The 17246-nt window shown below is 40.4% G+C and overlaps 1 protein-coding gene across 2 annotated transcripts; it reads right to left on the reverse strand.

The window, feature by feature from the left end:
• Positions 1 to 3303: 3303 nt before the first annotated feature.
• LOC128758013 (serine/threonine-protein kinase 38-like) lies at positions 3304 to 16278 on the reverse strand. 2 transcript variants are annotated; one of them, XM_053863747.1, is made up of 14 exons: positions 15937 to 16278; positions 10977 to 11116; positions 10263 to 10314; positions 10049 to 10171; positions 9906 to 9989; positions 9659 to 9782; positions 9432 to 9586; positions 7784 to 7886; positions 7647 to 7708; positions 6579 to 6696; positions 6255 to 6378; positions 6086 to 6181; positions 5918 to 6009; positions 3304 to 5714 (listed from the first exon to the last, which is right to left on the reverse strand). In XM_053863747.1, the coding sequence occupies exons 2-14, from the start codon at positions 11108 to 11110 to the stop codon at positions 5590 to 5592; spliced, it is 1392 nt and encodes a 463-aa protein (XP_053719722.1). In that variant the 5' UTR covers positions 11111 to 11116; positions 15937 to 16278; the 3' UTR covers positions 3304 to 5589. The 2 variants fall into 2 exon arrangements, with proteins under 2 accessions (XP_053719722.1, XP_053719721.1); XM_053863746.1 differs by having other exon boundaries at positions 7647 to 7886.
• Positions 16279 to 17246: the final 968 nt, after the last annotated feature.

Below are 17246 nucleotides of genomic sequence, written 5' to 3' on the forward strand. Positions count from 1 at the left end.
GTTGTATATATATACGGAGTCTCGCCGACACTTCACCATGTGCTGGTAACAGTAGCGCAGTGGTAACTGCCGCCACTCTCCATAGCTCTCTCAAGTAGAATTGTTGACTTTAACTCACAGTTTAAACAAGTTTTTAACAACAATTGGTAGCTGCATAAGTACTGTCTGCTTTATTTACATGAATGATCTGACGTGGAAGACTTGCCGGCAGCTGCTCCCATATTCATCAGTCCTCCAATACAATAATACTGAATTTATGGGTTGTTTTTGAGGCTTGTGAAATCATCTCTTTAAGGTGGTCAATACTTAAGAGTGTATTTTGTTAGAAACCAACAACAAGGGCATTGGTCATGTCTAATATGTGGCTTTGATGGAAAGTGGTTTCATTGCAGATGCCCTGGACAGTGAGCTATTTGGATTTGTAAAAGTTTAATTATGTTGCGAGATTACGATTTATACTTTGCATTGACCAAACAAAGCCCTGTGTGAGTATACAGTAAACAGCTACATCGTCTATGGGAGGCGCATTGTTTTTACCTTTTGTTTTTTCACAACAATCGGGAAATGATTCGTTCACGACAACTTTAAGGTACGATGATGTCATCCAGTATGTTTATCCAGAGTTAACCGAGTGAGCGCTCGTCTCTTGTATAGGCGATCTTGGCCCCTCACCTACATAGTGTAATTTGAGACCTTTGCACGAGACTTTATGTAAGAGCGGCGGCTGCACGTGCCGCCAAGAAACGTGTTGACCTATATATTATATAACTTCGGCGTCACGTGGCGACGGTTGACTCGTTAACCCATTTAAAGCGTCTGTGGAGAAAGTTCCGTGACAAAGGAAGTGAGCGGAATATTTGTTTCATCGTCGAATCATTTCATCGGAATTAGTCATATACGATGACTTGGAGTCGTGACGTAGGGCTCGTGGACATCGGCGTCTGCAGGCTCGAGCCACTGCTTTAACTGGGTCATCGAGTCGTATCCGACTCTTGGATTTTTGTATTTTGTACAGCATTTCTAATATAGTTGATCTTTTTTTTTTTTAATGTAGGAAATATGTCAGAGTTTACCTATAAGAAAATGCGTTATATTGTCAACTGTGTACAACAGACATTATTCTGTACTTATGAACATGCATTTATTCAATATAACTGATATTTAAAGGGTTAAACTCTGTTATGGCTTTAAGTAGAATTAAATATTGAAAGGAGTGAACATCAATGTTTGGAAGGTGTTAATAGAGATTAATATATTTATGTATTTTCCTCCTGATAAAAGGCTGCATCGTGCTATAGTTTATCAAAGGATGGACACAGAAACCCAGTTGATAACAGGGCTCAGATTGGTAAACACATATTCATACCTATGCAGACAAACTAGTGCCATCAGTTAGCAATATTTCTGGCCAATGGGATAAAACCAGAGTGTCCAGAGGACACCTCAGAAAAGCAGGGAGCACATATAGCCCCCCCTTGCAGGGACGGCATGGCTTCGTGTGTTTGGTGACATACTTCACTTGCACGATACAAGTTGAATTTAGGACAACACTTTCGCCTCCGTGAGGAGAATGATCTTTGCTGCTGTCTGCTTTCTCTGTAACCCAATTTCTCAATCAGATAGAATAAGTTAATTCGGTTATTTGAGGAAAAAATGTGATTTAGTGACGCCAATCATCATCAGTTTCATTTTAGTTGCTTCCAGAAATAGATCACAAACAAGGGATTCATAGAAATCTTAACACTTATTGAATGCTGAAAAAGAACGCTTTAAAAAGAATGCTTTACAAATTCAAAACAAGGTAAAGTAGTAGTATTTATTCTGCTTTTACCTGCATTTTATTTTTCCACAGTCTTAAAAAAGTACAGCACTCTTCCTCTTAAAGGCAATTTAGCATTGCCTCTGAGCGCAAATAACCAAGTGACGCATACAAAAATGCTAAAAGATAAATAAATAAATAAAAAAGTAAAATAAATGTGGACTCTGTGGAGATCAAGCTCAAAATTCAGCTCCAGTGAAAGATGTTGGTTCTGGCTGTGACATGATTCTGAGCAGGAAACTGTTCTGTACTGCTCATTTCTATAACCTTTTTTTTTTTTTTTTTTTTTTTTAATGTTCTAAGCATCTTATATTTTTGTTGGATGTTTGGTTTTACTGCCACCACACTCAATGTGTTTCCGCCAACTTAGCAAAAAAAAAGAGGTTATCCATATTTGAACATCTAAAATTAGATCTAAATTGGGTAATTTTAATTGGCAGGAGGCCAAGTCATGCGCATCAATACATCTGTGACTATGTTTCTGCCGAGACTCAACATACCAAAAATGTAGCCTTGTATAGCGGTTCAAAAACAAGGAGAGAATCTTTACAGTGGACCTTGCTGGACTCTCCTACTGTACAACAAGCGCTCCCTCTGGTGGCCATACAGAGCAACTCGTATGATCCATTTTCCGTGTTCTTAATGTGTCCAATAGTATATGAGACGACTGTAATTCCTCTGCCCGACAGTTATTATTCAAAATTAAATTTTGAGTACAATTTGAAAACTGGTATAAAAACGAAATGAGCAATCTGTGAGGATTATTAACAATACCACACACAAAAATAAAAGTCTATGTCGTACTGACGCTTTAAACGTGATGCGTTTTTTTTTCATTCATGACGTCATGAAAGAGCCAAGCTGGTGTGGGACGAGCCAAGAAACAAAGTTGGAACTAAAAGTGAGATTATGCCGGAACAAATTGCAGAAAGGACGTCCACACGGCACAGTATTTTAGTATATTTTGGAAGAAATATTGATACATATTGATGATTTCTACTTCTGGATCAGTCAGGTTTGATCGCAGCGACACAAAATGAAAAACATCTTGGATTGTGATTTAAGTGAGATTTTCGGCTTTCTGCAGGATCATGTTGGAAACCTAGCATTCCTCCACCATAACCGGCTAAATAGATATCATAAGCATCAGAATACTCTTTACAGTATAGGTATGACAGCAGTCTGCCAGAGTCAAGAGGTGACATGTTTATTAGCCTTTGACAGTTCCTTCATATGAAAACACAAATATTAAACTGATTTCATCTCCCTTTAAGATAGTTTATACACCAACCTGTAAAGAAACAGCCTTCCTCAACAACACAAGACATTGAAGACAACAATAAAAAAAAACTTCCTGAAATATTCATCCTTATTTTTCCAGTTGACATTTCTCAAACTGTCTTACAACCATGCACCAGATGCAACTTTCAGCAAACATGGTTTATATTTTAATCTTCCTTTTGCACATAATGACCTGATGATGGATTGATAGAAAAATGAAAACACAAAAAAATGAAAACAGAAATGCTGTGGTAAAAGCAGGAACATAATTAGTAATTTTAAATATTAACCGTAGCAAAGAGCAGCATTTAGTTTCAACTAAAATAAATACATATGAAGTCTGGTTGAAAACAAAATGAGATCTGGAGTCATTTTAAAATAATGATCTAAATCTAAGTTAAAATAAAAAAGACTACTTTATTCAGTATAAACATATTGAATAAAATGATTCAAAAGAGGAGAAAATGAGCTACCTATATAAAGTAACACTCATCCCCAGCTTTTTAAATATGGAGTTCAAAAGGAACTCGGATTCTCAGTCGTGCCAGGTGAGCTGAAAAAAAATAAGTGAATAAATAAAAGTCAGCGGTTACGTTTTGGGTTCGGCATTCGATTTGACCAACAAGGAGAGTTAGAAATCTACATTGAATTGACTAGGAATTCAAACAGTTCATCTGATCCTGTTATCTGTGGCATCACAGGACACAGAGCTGCGAGCTTTTTGAAATGATATAATAACAAGGCAGACGTCATGTTTGATGGAAACACTTTTGCACTCATTCCCAAACTCCTTCAAAAACCATAAACATAAAAAATAGTACAGAAACAAAAAATGAAAACTGTCCACGTCATTATTGGAGTGTCCACGGCCTGTTGCTGGGTGAACATTTAAACCAATACAGAACATTTTTTTTCTTATTTTGCAGAAACAGCGACCCCATCTGTTTAAAGCTGACAATGCACCTGTATTTGACACCTCACATTGTTTTGACGAGTTAATTGGCAACACCTAGTTTTCCTTTATCCGTTTTAAGTCAGGTAGTTTCAGGTCAAGTGCAGCAAGCGCAGCTACAACAGGATATGATCAAAGATCTTTGGTTAATATTTTCAGTAGTGTGACCTCTACATAGGTCAAAAAAGAAGCGTCACCCTATTCACTACAATATAGTTTAGTATTTGCTTGACGACAGAGCTTTGTGCATCGTCTTCGCTTTGAAACAAGCAGCTTTTATGAGTCACTAAATGAGCCATAAACATCTCCAAATATTTCATCACGCCTCTACTTTATTGCTGTTTTATCTTCCTTTTATAGCCCGACAAGTTGACGGCAAGGTCACTGTCACTATTCCCTTTTGTTTTTTTTCATACTCGGCCCGTTTTCTTTCTTGATCAACGGCTGTCTGATCATCTCTGACACATCTGGTTAAATATTGATGAGCAGTGTGAAGGCACTTGAATACAACTTTGAAGGAAGGGATTGATAATAAAGAACATGGCATGAATAAGAAGGGCAATTGGGTTGTCAGTGTATCGAGCCAAAACTGCTTCCAGGTGTCGAGAACATGTTACCTGGCAACTGGAAGGTTTCACCAAAGCAGCCTCTTCGATCAGTTCACCACTCAAAAGGAGGATTATCACAGGAGAATTGAGCATCGATCTCTTCTCGTCGGCACCATGCAAATCTAATTTGCAGTCCAGCTAAATGATCGACTCATAGGACTCGGTCTCACCTTTGCATAATTTCTGAAGCTATACATGAGCACATACTATTGTTTTTTATGTTGTTGGTTAAAATAAAAGTGACATATGACTTTATCTCCATAGATAGTAGGCGTGATCTTTGCTCACATATCTGCTACAGTGATGGTTGCCATGGCAGCGACATCTGACGCTCAGGTAAAATACAAAGCCACACGTCTCGCTCCTTGTCAGATAAAATGGTGTGAAAACTATACTACCAAAACTTCTTAATCAACAGCTTTGCTTCCCTCTAAATGTTGTGTAAACTCCGCCTGATTGTAATATCGGATCACCTTGCTTGTAAAAGACCCATTTGGGTTGGAATAATATCATCTCTAAATGAATGGGAATGGCAACAATATAGCAATGAATAATTCAAACAATGCTGCAATTCTCCTTTAAATCCATTATCAACCTTGAGGAAGAGGCTATTCCTGATGCGTCTGGGATCTTAAGTGAGTTGAAACTATCAACAGGGGAGCTTTGTGCATCTGTTCCAAAGCATTTTAGATGGCCAACCATGACAAACAGAGCGGCCTGAGAGCAGCGGCGAACGTCGGCACAAGTTGAGTTTACAAAAACAACTGAGGTAATGTGTCAACACTCCTTCAGCTCTCAACGTCCGGGACTAATAGTGATAAGCATTAGAATCGCGCCGAGAGGTAGAGACCTCCAGCACCAGCTGGGCACCATGGCCCGACCCTGTGTCCGCAATGTCTTAAGTTTCCTCCGTGGTTCCACAGACGCCGTCAAGCTTTTCCAGCCTTCATGTAGGTGGGGATGGTTCCTCGCTGAGTCAGGCCCTCGAAGCGCTTGTATGTGTAGTTGAGGAAAACCCAGTCCTTCGACTTGAAGTCTGGTTCTGTAGAGTTGGCTGGGGAAAGAATGAAGTTTGTGAGTGTCAAATCCAACAAGTGGCCCAAATGTCATCAGTCTCTGATGCAGAAAACCTTTTTTTCAGGTCCATAAAATAAATAATTCAATAATTTCCTGGAAGTTTTGTCGAGACTTTGCTTTGCTTATTCATCCATCAAGCTAGCAATACTCCGCCATGTCCTTAGACCTTGTGACACAAACCTGGTTGCAGGATGTCCGATTCAGGGAAGTCGTCAAAGTTTGAGGTGTCGTCAATACTTTTGATTTCGATGGAGATGGCTGCAGGACGCTCCCTGCAGAGGGGGGTAGGAGTCGGGAGGCATCACTGGAAGAGTCAGACTCATCAAGATGAAGAGCAGCTTCACATACCTGATGTGCTCCCAGTCCACTGACTCGAAGAAGGAATGACCTTTGATCTCCTCCACACTCCCAGCTCCAATCCTGTTCTCAGCATCGGTGCAGTACCTGATCACACACAGCAGGGTCAACGACCACCACCGCCACTGTCTTGCACACAGTCCGAAAGTATCAAAAGTACCGCAGTATCAAGTCCTTGGCCCGCTCTGAGATGGGGACCTCAGGAGGGAAGACAAGCGTTTCCTTCCAGTTCATCACCTTCCTGTACGTCTCCTGTGGCGTCTCCGAGCAGAACGGAGGATAACCTGAACCAGAGATCAAAGATACACACTGTGTTAAAGAGACCTTTGAGTTTCTCAATCCACCACCCTGCAGCTTTGCAGTTCTAGAAGGGAGTACTCAACGGTACTGACACCACTAACATCTCCACATCACTAGCCTGACACATCCAAAAAAGTTCTTCATTACACACAGTGCTGTGACAACAAGATGGACTGCAGCTTACCAATCAGCATTTCATACATGATGACCCCCAAAGACCACCAGTCACACAGCTTGTTGTATCCAGTCTGCATGAAGACCTCTGGGGCTATGTAGTCCGGCGTTCCCACGGTCGAATAAGCCTAGAAGTCACACAGGAGGTTTCAAAGTCTGAAGTCTGCATAGGAAGGAGTGAACAAAGGCACATCAGAGGCCCAGTCCCAGCTCTCGCCCTTTATGCTTGGTTTTAAGTGCCCTCAACAGTCAAGCTAAGGGCAATATTTCCCAAGGAAAATGGCACATTACTAAAAACTACAAATTAGCGTAGTGAACATGTGTCACACGCTCAGAGGTCAACCTGGCAAACGGCTGTTTTCCTACATTTTGGGGGTTGATTTTAAAGGAAAAATCACACTCCCCCCTCCTCCCTAGAGTAATGGGACAAATTTACCCGAAACATGAATGCGCAAACTCAAGAATTAGGGGTGAAAAAAACCAAAGGTTTGGGGCAGTGTTGGGACACAGCATCCATTTTGAGAAGAGGGAGTGTCTATAATCCATCCAATTTCTCCAAGTGTAGATATCAACATGCAAGTCTTGTTGTACCCCTTTGGTTACTTACAAATTCAGGGATTGTAGTGGCTACATTTCTCACAAGCAGTTGGTGGTGGTTGGTGGAACATACACATAATCACACTTCCTGTTTCTCATTCACACAGTCTGACACATGTTGCGTCATTTCCAAGAAGCATTTCAAACCCTTTCGACTAGCACAATTATAAATAAGTTACAATACGGAAATCATTTCAGAAAAGCACATATCCCGGTGAGACAATTGCATTTCCCCACAATGCCAGACTGGAATGTTAGGAGTGAACAGACCCAACATTCCAGAAACACACGAGGGCTCGTGGAGGCCGTACTGCTCTTACTTCTGATGTAATATTTATTATTTGGGGTGAAGCTCACCTTCATGGACTTTTGGCTCAGAAAGTTCCATAAATGTACAATCCCCACTGGGGCCCATGTTCCACAACAAGCAGCCATCCATCCAGCCCTACCTGACACCCACACGGAACATGGACAAACGTACCAGCTGTCTCCGGTTCTTCTTCCAGGTCTCTGCTTTCCTCTTGGAGTTCATATTTTGGAAGGCTGACAAACAATGAAAATAATTTGAAAATAAAGCATTGGGCGAGTGACTACATAAAAGGCAAAATAAACACTTACAGAAGTCACTTGGTGGGTTGTGTGTCAGGTTCCTGTAGAATTCTGTGCGATGAGCCTTCTTCAGTCCCGTACACAACCCGAAATCAGACAACTTGACATGTCCCTGCAACCAAGAAAGGCTTGGATGAGTGCAGTGCTTCAGTCGTGCCACACTTCTGTCTTCTCTGTGTACTTTAATGTAGTGAAAAAGATCACACACATCTTGATGATAACAAGCTGTGCATGCTGGCGTTTTTTTTTTTTTTTAAGCTTCCTTTGCGTGTCAGACACGGGAATACGTTATTACTAGGCCAATAACAGATCAGTGGGTTCGTCTTCTATACAGCACTTTTTATACTCTGAACTTTATACATGTGACTATCTTCTTATCTTCTCATGCTTTGACAAAGTGCTTCGTCAGTCATTTCTACTGCTGTTTCCGACGCAGGGCATCCTGACTGGGACACAATGCAAGTAGCTCAACCTGGTAGCGCACATGCAATGCATCAGTGGTGCGGTTTCATCCGTTACCCTTGACACACACCCAAGCGTATTTTGCACCTGTAGCGCTTTTGCTGTGTGAGAATTAGAATGACTGCCAATGCAGAGAAGACTCGCCAAGCCACCAAAACACTGCGCTGCTTAGAATATCTATTTTCTATTTTGGTGAAGTAGCAGTTGAGATTATCATGCAGGAAATCAGTCAACAAAAGTAAAAGTACTTCAGGCATACTTTCAAAAGAAAGAATTATTCAGAGACAGCATTTTACTTTTTAAAAATAAACACGCTGCAATACGCCAGAACAAGTGTTGCTTCACTTTTCTAATGCGTCATCAATATCATCAACTCGATGATATTGCGCTGCCACTCGCTTCTAGTACGAGTCACCGCATGGTGTGACGCCATGTGGAGCTGCTGCGTCCGTGGCGAGTCACACCCGTAAGAGACGCTGAATCTGCAGATCTCACCTTTGTTGTCAATTGCTAATTAGTTTAGTCAGAAGTTTACATTTTCTTGTTCCTCCGATCTGAACTAAACTTGTGTTTTTCATCATTTAATTCACTGAGCACAAATGTATCACAATAAACCTTGTACACACATCATGATTCATTATATATTGCAACATCAAAAATGTAAAATCAATGTGACTGGTCACATGTTTGTTAAGATAAGGCGAAGCACTTAGTGTTTTCCTCAGTTCCCAGCACACACATGCCAGACTATTTAAGAGTACTTAAGGCGTATGAATAAATAAGAAGTTATTAAATCATGAGTCAGTTGGAACCTAAAATACACATGAATTATTTTATATTTCACTAAAACTCATCTGCTGCCGTCATTGCTATAATAACAGATATGACAGAAAGACAGAGAAGACACAATCCCGCCACAGCACCTCAATGTTCAGGTAAGGTAAGGTAAGGTAACTTTATTGTCAAATATGCTACAGTACAAGACGTATAGCATGGATGAAATATCTGTTGTTCAGTGAACAAAAGTGTGAACACAAAATGAAACGGATGGAAAGACGAGGACGTGACCTTCTCTTTTGAGACTGGGTCAGGACTGTTTATCCCTTTGCAGCGCTCATTCAAGACACATGTAGGGATGATGTTTGGTTCACATAAAGAAACGTTTGAAGATCAGCATTTGTGTTGTCTTACTGACCCTGGAGTCCAGCAGCAAGTTGTCTGGCTTGATGTCCCGATGGATGAAGCCCAGTTGGTGGATGGAGTCGATGGCCAGCACCGTCTCTGCAATGTAGAACTGAGTGGCCTCCTCAGACAGAGTGTCCTTCTTCATAAGCAGAGTCATCATGTCGCCTGAGTCAAACACAAGTGTCAGTGTAAAACATCATCCCTGGTGTCACTTCTGTCGCAGGCACAGGGACAGACCTCCGGGCAGGAACTCCATGATGAGGTAGAGGTTTCTTTTGTCCTGAAAGCTGTAGAACATCTTGACCACCCAGGCACCATCAGCCTCCACCAGAATGTCTCTCTCTGCTCTAATGTGCGCCACCTACAGGATGACCGTTACATGTGAAATGGTTTCGATTGGCAAGTGTTAATTCAAATCTTGTTTGACTTGGAATGTATTTTTGCTGCAGCCTCCGGTACAGTAAACAGAAACCTTATACTTTACCTGTTCCTTTTCCAGCATGTCGGCTTTTCGCAAAATCTTCATGGCATAAATGTGACCAGTGTCTTTCTTCTGAACCAGGCGAACCTATAGAAAGCACCATCAGCATTCAAACCTCAGGGTAGAAATATTTCTCCATTTCCCACCTCGCCAAACGCTCCTCGTCCGATGACTTTGAGCGACTCAAAGTCGTCCAGGCCTAGTCGTGTCCTCTTTAGCCTCAAAAACTCAGTCTCCTTACGAGCGTGCTGAGAGCGACGCATCACTTTCTGTAAATATTCATGTGGCACAAGTTAGATTGAAAGTTAGATTGAAATTCACATTTATATTTCATATTGGAGAAAGAGATTCTCCCTTTACCTCCTCATCAGGCAAACCCTCATCGTCCATGGCCTTCTCTAGTTTCTTCTGCCTACAGTGACAGAAGTCAAGAGATTCATTTTCATTTCCACATAAAAATCCGTTATTTATTTATATTTTATTATCCGATTTTCTTGCTTTTGTAATTGAATTAAGTATATATCAATACTTATGTCAATCATATAATACAAAAAATAAAAAAATTAAATAAACCAACAACAAGAAAAGGACAAAAGAATCATCTGCATGACACTGAACAAAAGCCCTTTATTGGTCCCGATGGCCCCTCCGGTGAGCAGCCTGCTGTGTCGTGTCATTTGGCGAAAGTTTGTCTAATGTAAGAATAAAGCATTTTTGGTGCTGACTAATCATGGAAAACAGTCATTTACCAATTAAATAGTTGTAACACCCTGAGTCGCCTTCACTTCATATAGCAGTGAGAGGTTAGATCTTCATCAAGACAGACAACCCGAGGAGGATTCTAGACAGTAAAGCAAAGATTCCTTCACACCCGAGATCAAAATCTGAGCACTGAGAAACAGACAATTTTAATTAAAGTTCATCTCAACATGCAACTTGATCAACTTATATTAACTGTATCAAAAGGAGCACTATTTGCATGTTCTTAGGAAGACATGTTAATATTCCTGTCTCCGATAAACATTCCAAAAGACTATACAGAATACAAATGTTTAGGGGTATAACAGGACCAACCTCATCTCCCGCTCTTCATGTTGGGTAAGCAGGGTGCTGTAGAAGTTCTCCAGTGTCAGCTTGGCCACGGTCACCCGCTCCCGGGTGTGGTTGCTCATGGGGAGGGCGGCCGCAGTCCCCCCAGTCATGGCCATACTATCCTATTGGGACACGTTCACAGAGAAGACACCATGAGTCAGTGTGAGTGGCTATGGCTACACACACATAAAATCACACTTAAGTCCAACCAACAGCACACTCCCAAATTCAGTACCACAAACAATGAAAAATATAAAACTTTGATACTTCACCTGTATTAACTGACATTGTTGAAAGTTGAAAAATCAACTTTATTACAGTTCACTAAAAATGCATGACAAAAGGCTGAAGAGTCACCGACAAGGCCGTTCAAGTAGGCCTAAAGATGCAATATGAAGTGATCAAACACCAACTACAAAGTTGGTTCTGGTGAATAAGAATGGCAAATAAGTGTAAAACTGAATTTTTGCCAGAAACCAGAAATGTGCCTCAATCATGTCAATAGAGTCAGCGCCTGTCGACGCATCCATCAGGTGCAGGTAAACATGCTCTTCAGCTTCAGTATCAGAGAGAGATGCCAAACCGTTGCGTGGTGGCTGGGAGTGCTACTGGTGCCAGTGAGCATGTAAGCCAGTTCTCCTTCCCAAAAGACATGCAATGTAAGAAATGGGTAGAGCAACAGAACGAGGGACAAGTGGCAGCTTATGAAATGTTTTTTTGTAAAAAACACAGAAAGAAAACAGTATTTTTTTTCTAATATTGTCTTGGTTGACTTGATGTCGGTGCCCGTTTAAAGACAACACCATCTTGTTTGCACAAGCTGAGAGAGTCAACTTAGGGGCAGGGCACACAGACAACCACTTCTGCTGTCAGCTCAGCAGGAAACCAGATGATTTTGGCTTAGAAAAAAAAAAAAAACAGGGTAGTGAGAGAAAAAAAACCGTGGCACTTCAAATAAATGGCTTCTTTGAGTCCCAACTTAAGGTGGGCAAACCAGATGAACCAGAAGAGAAGTCAAAATCAGAGGAAAACCAACATAAAATAATATCTTCAGCACGGTTTCAAACTTTTATAATAATAATAATAATAATGACAATTATGAATCACACCAATAACAAGAATACAAATATTAATAATACTATTTAGGATTATTATTATTACTTCATATTAAAAGTACAGGAGCTTCTTTAAACGGCCGAATCATGCAGGTAACAGCAGCTTAGCGACAGATATAGCCGACTCCATGGCTAGAAAATATCCTCGTGACGTGAGCTAGATCATGTGCAGCTGGGAATAGTCTTGTGATGAACACGGTTTCATTCCAGGATCTAATCACAGAAGCCTCTGCTGCTTTCACATGCAACACTGCACCCTCTGAGAACAAAATGTCAGTGATGGTGTTCAGGAACTACTGTACGCTGCTTAACTCAGGCAGAAGAACGTGTGAGAATAACAAAAGAAATAGGTGACAATGACTTCCTAAACAAAAGAGGCAAACATTAAAGAATAGCAGGCTTCCAATCATAAATATTTAGAGTGTAAAAACTCATTACCATCATTCTACCGGTCAGCTTTGCATAGAACACATAACATAATGTGCTATTAGTGTGTGCTGATATCTAGCAAACCACTCAGCTATTTAGACAAGTGAGACAAGCATAACATAAGCTTTTAACCTTAGCATTACATCACTTAACAACATTTTTTTGTTTTTCAATTATCTTTTCTTAATAAGATGAATGAAGTCCAAAAGCACAAAGGCTCCGTCCAAACACATAGTTAGGTTTTTGGATTTGAATGGTGAAATGACTGTTAATATCTTATACATTTCTGGAAACTGGAATGTGTTAGTCTCACTTGTTTTCTTGGACAACTTCAACCACAGTTACTGCATATTTTGAAAATACATTTTCCTCTGAAGAGAACATTCAACTACGAGTGTTTGACTTGCAGTAGCAAAGGTTTTTCTGTATCTATGAATGCACCATGGCACTCCAAGACAAACACTTCTACTCCCCTCCCTCACTTGTCATCAGTATGTGGCATCACAGGATCTAAGATAAAAGTAAAATAGAGTCAAATATTCAGAAAATGTCATCAGAGATGTAAATTAGAACCAGATTAGTCATGGTAGTTAAGAGTAGAATCATAATCCAGTTGTGAATTATTAGGAAAAGAGTACTGCCGTAGCTCACAAAGCAGTCTTATAAGAGATAACAGATGAGGCGGTTTGGTCATTACAGGAAACGAACAGCAGAGAAGAACATCACCACTCTTTTCAGCACGGTGCCATTAGAGAGGTATGAAGCATCTTGATTAGCCGACAGAGATAAAAGAGTCCCACCGCCCAGAGATAGGACTCATGTTTGGTCTACACTCCAAAATCCTGTAACATCAACACGTTTCCTGATTTCTGAGATGAATAAGCTTATTTGTCTTGTCAATGATGGAACAAACATGGGTGTTGCCTCCAACTACAAAATGTGGGATGCACATTCTCAACAACATTGGCAATATCTATCAATGTTTATCTGAGATTCAAATGAGGTATGAAAGCATGGAGGAAATAAAAGAAAGTTCGACAGGGAAAAAGATAAGCCTTGTTTTACAACCCAAGTTGAGCAGGCGTGGTATTAATAGACTGCTATTCAGTTTCACAGACCTCCAGATGAGTCTTACTATCGGCAAATCAAGAAAGTTTTTCCTTCACTTTTTAGTGCAATAGTTCAACAGTAATAGCAGTAAGAGACATATGCCAATATGTGCCATTTATTATCCATCATTTAGGGTGATTTTTTTTTTAATGGCGGTCCCCACTGGATGTTATTACATACGGTCATGGAAAACATGACGAAATCATGTAAAAACACAGGCCAACAACTTCTGTCTTTCATACGGTGCATTTCAGAGAATTACAGTCTCTTAGGGTCTTTGAATGCCGTTAATAAAACAAAAAAAAAATCAATGTGTCACATCGTGGTCTGATGATCTGATCCGTACAGACCCACACCTCAAATACATTCCATGCTAGCTCCATCTTACTGGCTACCTGAAACGTATTCGCGTATCTTCGTACATTATTTATTCTGTATTCTTGTATGACAGGGCCTCTCTGAACAAATCTGTACATGATAACCATATAAAGGATGATCTAAAGTCTAAAAGGCTTAATGTGTTTCACCTTTATTGTCCTGTGTAATAAATAACGCAATTTCCATGATGATTAAGATTTGATCATGATGACATAGAATGCAAATAATTGTGACAATAGATTTTGCCAGAATTACACTCCCCTACCTCTTTTGAAGAAGAAACATGGCAGCCCAGACATCGCCACTACGATTGGCTGCTTTCACTGTATATTTAAAAATAATAATAATAAATAAATTCCACAGCCCTGTGCCAAGTAAGCACCTCTTACCAGTCATTCAAAGGATATTGGAAAGTACGCCTTTTACCAAATGTCTCTTGGACGACCCTGGGTATGTTTGGAAAAAAAAACCACTGCGTTGTGTTTAGATTAGTGCACACGTCCAGGATAAAAAATGTCATGTTTTGTAACATAAACTAACAACACTTCAGTCACAAAAGTGCAACTTTATTTCTGAATTCCTCTACATTCTACACAGATATAGAACAGTCTTGAATATGACAGACAGAAGAACTGAAATATTTGTCCAGGAAATTATAATAAATAGAAATTGTTCACTGTGTTGTTTTTTTAAAGCTCAATTTCCGAAAGAATTCCTCAAAAACATGCACAGACACAACCCTTTAAGGGGGTGTGACTGACTGGGCAAGAAACATTTTCCATTCTGAATGAATGGGCTCAGTCATTACACAGAAGAGACGAATTGGAAACGTTTACATTCATACACACCCACTCATACTGAGTGGCCAGTATCCCTGGAAATCATGAGTTAAGGGAGCCGACTGTTTCCACATCATTCTGAATAATCCGAGTACCAAAGGTTCACCTGAGAGCACAAACGTTTCGTTTGGTAGGAAAACGATGTTCACCTCACATCATTATTATGGAAGCACTATTCAACGCATGTTTTATGATGAACATATTAAGTGCAACTGTTACAAGTGATCGTTTTTAAGGATTGCAATAGGTACTCGAGCATACAGTTCAGTTGACATTTCATGTGACAGGCAACAACAGTATTGTCAGTCATAACCCCCTACAGGACAGGTGGTCGTCGCCGCCTCAGAAACTGCCATACAAAAAATGCCTTCTACGTCCATTCCATAAGCAAGATGTACACAAGAAACGTGTCTAATGCATATTCCATATCGCAATTGTGGCAAATTGATTTCTTGTAAACCATAGTTTGCACACACATGTCAAAATACGTCACTTTGATGTAAATATAAATTATAAATTACCCAGTAAAAATTAAAGGGGAAGGTTGGTGCCACAGGATGACAACAAATAACAAGATGCTGTAGACATGACAGTTTATAAACAACGATGACAGGGGAAGTCAAAAGACCAACCAAACAAGTACCATGAAATCGCTCAATATTATTAGAATATTTCATGAACGCAATACAAATAACACGTTCACCGAAGTAACACTCATGAAGAGGAACACATCCATCCCAGCACATTTTGGGTTGGTTTTGGCATAGTGCACACATGCTCGCAATAATGGCGAGGCAATTATGTGTGTGTTTTACATTACGCGATGACATAATCGCATTATTATGTGTATTTAAGCCATTGGACAAAGCTATTGTGTTGAATAAATAATTAAATCATTCCCCAGAATAATGATGATGCAAATACAACTACGTCGTTCACTCGAATATGTTGTTGTGGTAGCTAGCATTTAGCTGTTATCCGCTGTATTTCAATAGCGGCTGTTAGAGTGGCTCCTCAACAGGAGGGATAAAAAATAACAGTAATATTTAAGGATTGTCGTGTTCGTCTCACCTCCGCGTCCTGCTCCAGAGTCACTTATTGGCTTGTCGCCACCACTCGACTCGGGTGAAAAAATGTGTTTATCCGTATTTTCCGCTTCAGTGTTCGGGCAGTGAAGGCGACTGGCTACCCTTTTCTGTGAGTCTCTGACGTATGCACAGTAAACATCGGCAATATCAACACCAAAATAACGCCAAACCAAGAGCCGCACAACCGAGCAGGTCGGTCAGAATTATCCCCAGAATTTTAACTAACTGCATTCATTCTCCTTGACCGAAGAATTCTGTGCCTCACTCGCCCTTTACGCTATAATATGTGAAATTAGGAGCACCGCTTCCTGGGCTCCACAGACGCTGTGGCCACGCAACGGCGTATAAATACAAGTGACGTAAGAAACAGCCAATCGGGAACGACGCAATTGTCATTTGGTTTATTCAGGCGAATCACACACAAGTTCTTTATGTAAATGACGCGCCTGTTGACCAATCGTAAGACGGAATCCGCCCATTCGCTGTTGTAATCTAGCACGCAGGTAGATGAGCGCTATAAGAATCCTCAGTGACAAAAGAAGGCATCACGTGTCGGTCAGACGGATCCTTTTAACTTCCTACCATCATTTAAATTATTTATTTATTTATACTTATTTTTTTTAAATATCTATGAAACTGTTTCTTACACAATGTATCATAAGTCGAATATGCGTTCATTAATTTTCGGAGAACTATCCCAGTTTATGGAGGGTCAGAGGTCCTGAACATGTCATGAGGCCACCTCGCACACAAAGGTTCAAACAGGATAGTTCATCCAACCACCTTGGGTTCCCTTAAAACAAATGACAGAGCAATCAAACCGCCATAAAACAAGATTTCAGTTAGATAAACCTGCTGTGCAGGGTCAGTTATGATAACCTGATTTATGTTCATTTTCTTTTGTATGGTGTTGAAAGTCATAGTACAAAATGCTCAGATTGTTTTTTAAGGGACTGTACCACAGATTATTTCAAGAAATTCAACAGGAAATTGCCTAATTTCCCCTAAGTTCGCCACAAACAGCCTCCCTTTTGACTATCTCCATGACACAGCCCTGAGATGAGGACATTGGATTTAGTACCAAAGTGACGTTTATTCCAAACTTTAGCACCTTATTTGGACGCTCTCTGTGACTTAGTGACTGTTGGTGCAATGATGTCAGCTTGTGCAGACGTGGGTGTGTCTTGTTCACACGTCTGGGTGCAGTGTCCAGCAGACAGGGCTGTTTTTATATTCCTCACATCAATGGGGCCCACTGAGCCATGACACATTACCTTTATTTAGATTTGGGCT

This window comes from Synchiropus splendidus, chromosome 4, assembly GCF_027744825.2.
Source record: "Synchiropus splendidus isolate RoL2022-P1 chromosome 4, RoL_Sspl_1.0, whole genome shotgun sequence".
NCBI classification, from domain to species: domain Eukaryota; kingdom Metazoa; phylum Chordata; class Actinopteri; order Syngnathiformes; family Callionymidae; genus Synchiropus; species Synchiropus splendidus.

Bases quoted from the DNA above. Each gene is read 5' to 3' on its own strand.
- LOC128758013 (XM_053863746.1), bottom strand. From the start codon at position 11,110: ATGGCCATGACTGGGGGGACTGCGGCCGCCCTCCCCATGAGCAACCAC. The intron at 9,990-10,048 runs GTGGGAAATGGA...TGCTTTCTATAG, and splicing joins GACGAGGAGCGTTTGGCGAG to GTTCGCCTGGTTCAGAAGAA. The intron at 6,182-6,254 runs GTACTTTTGATA...GTGTGTGATCAG, and splicing joins GCCAAGGACTTGATACTGCG to GTACTGCACCGATGCTGAGA.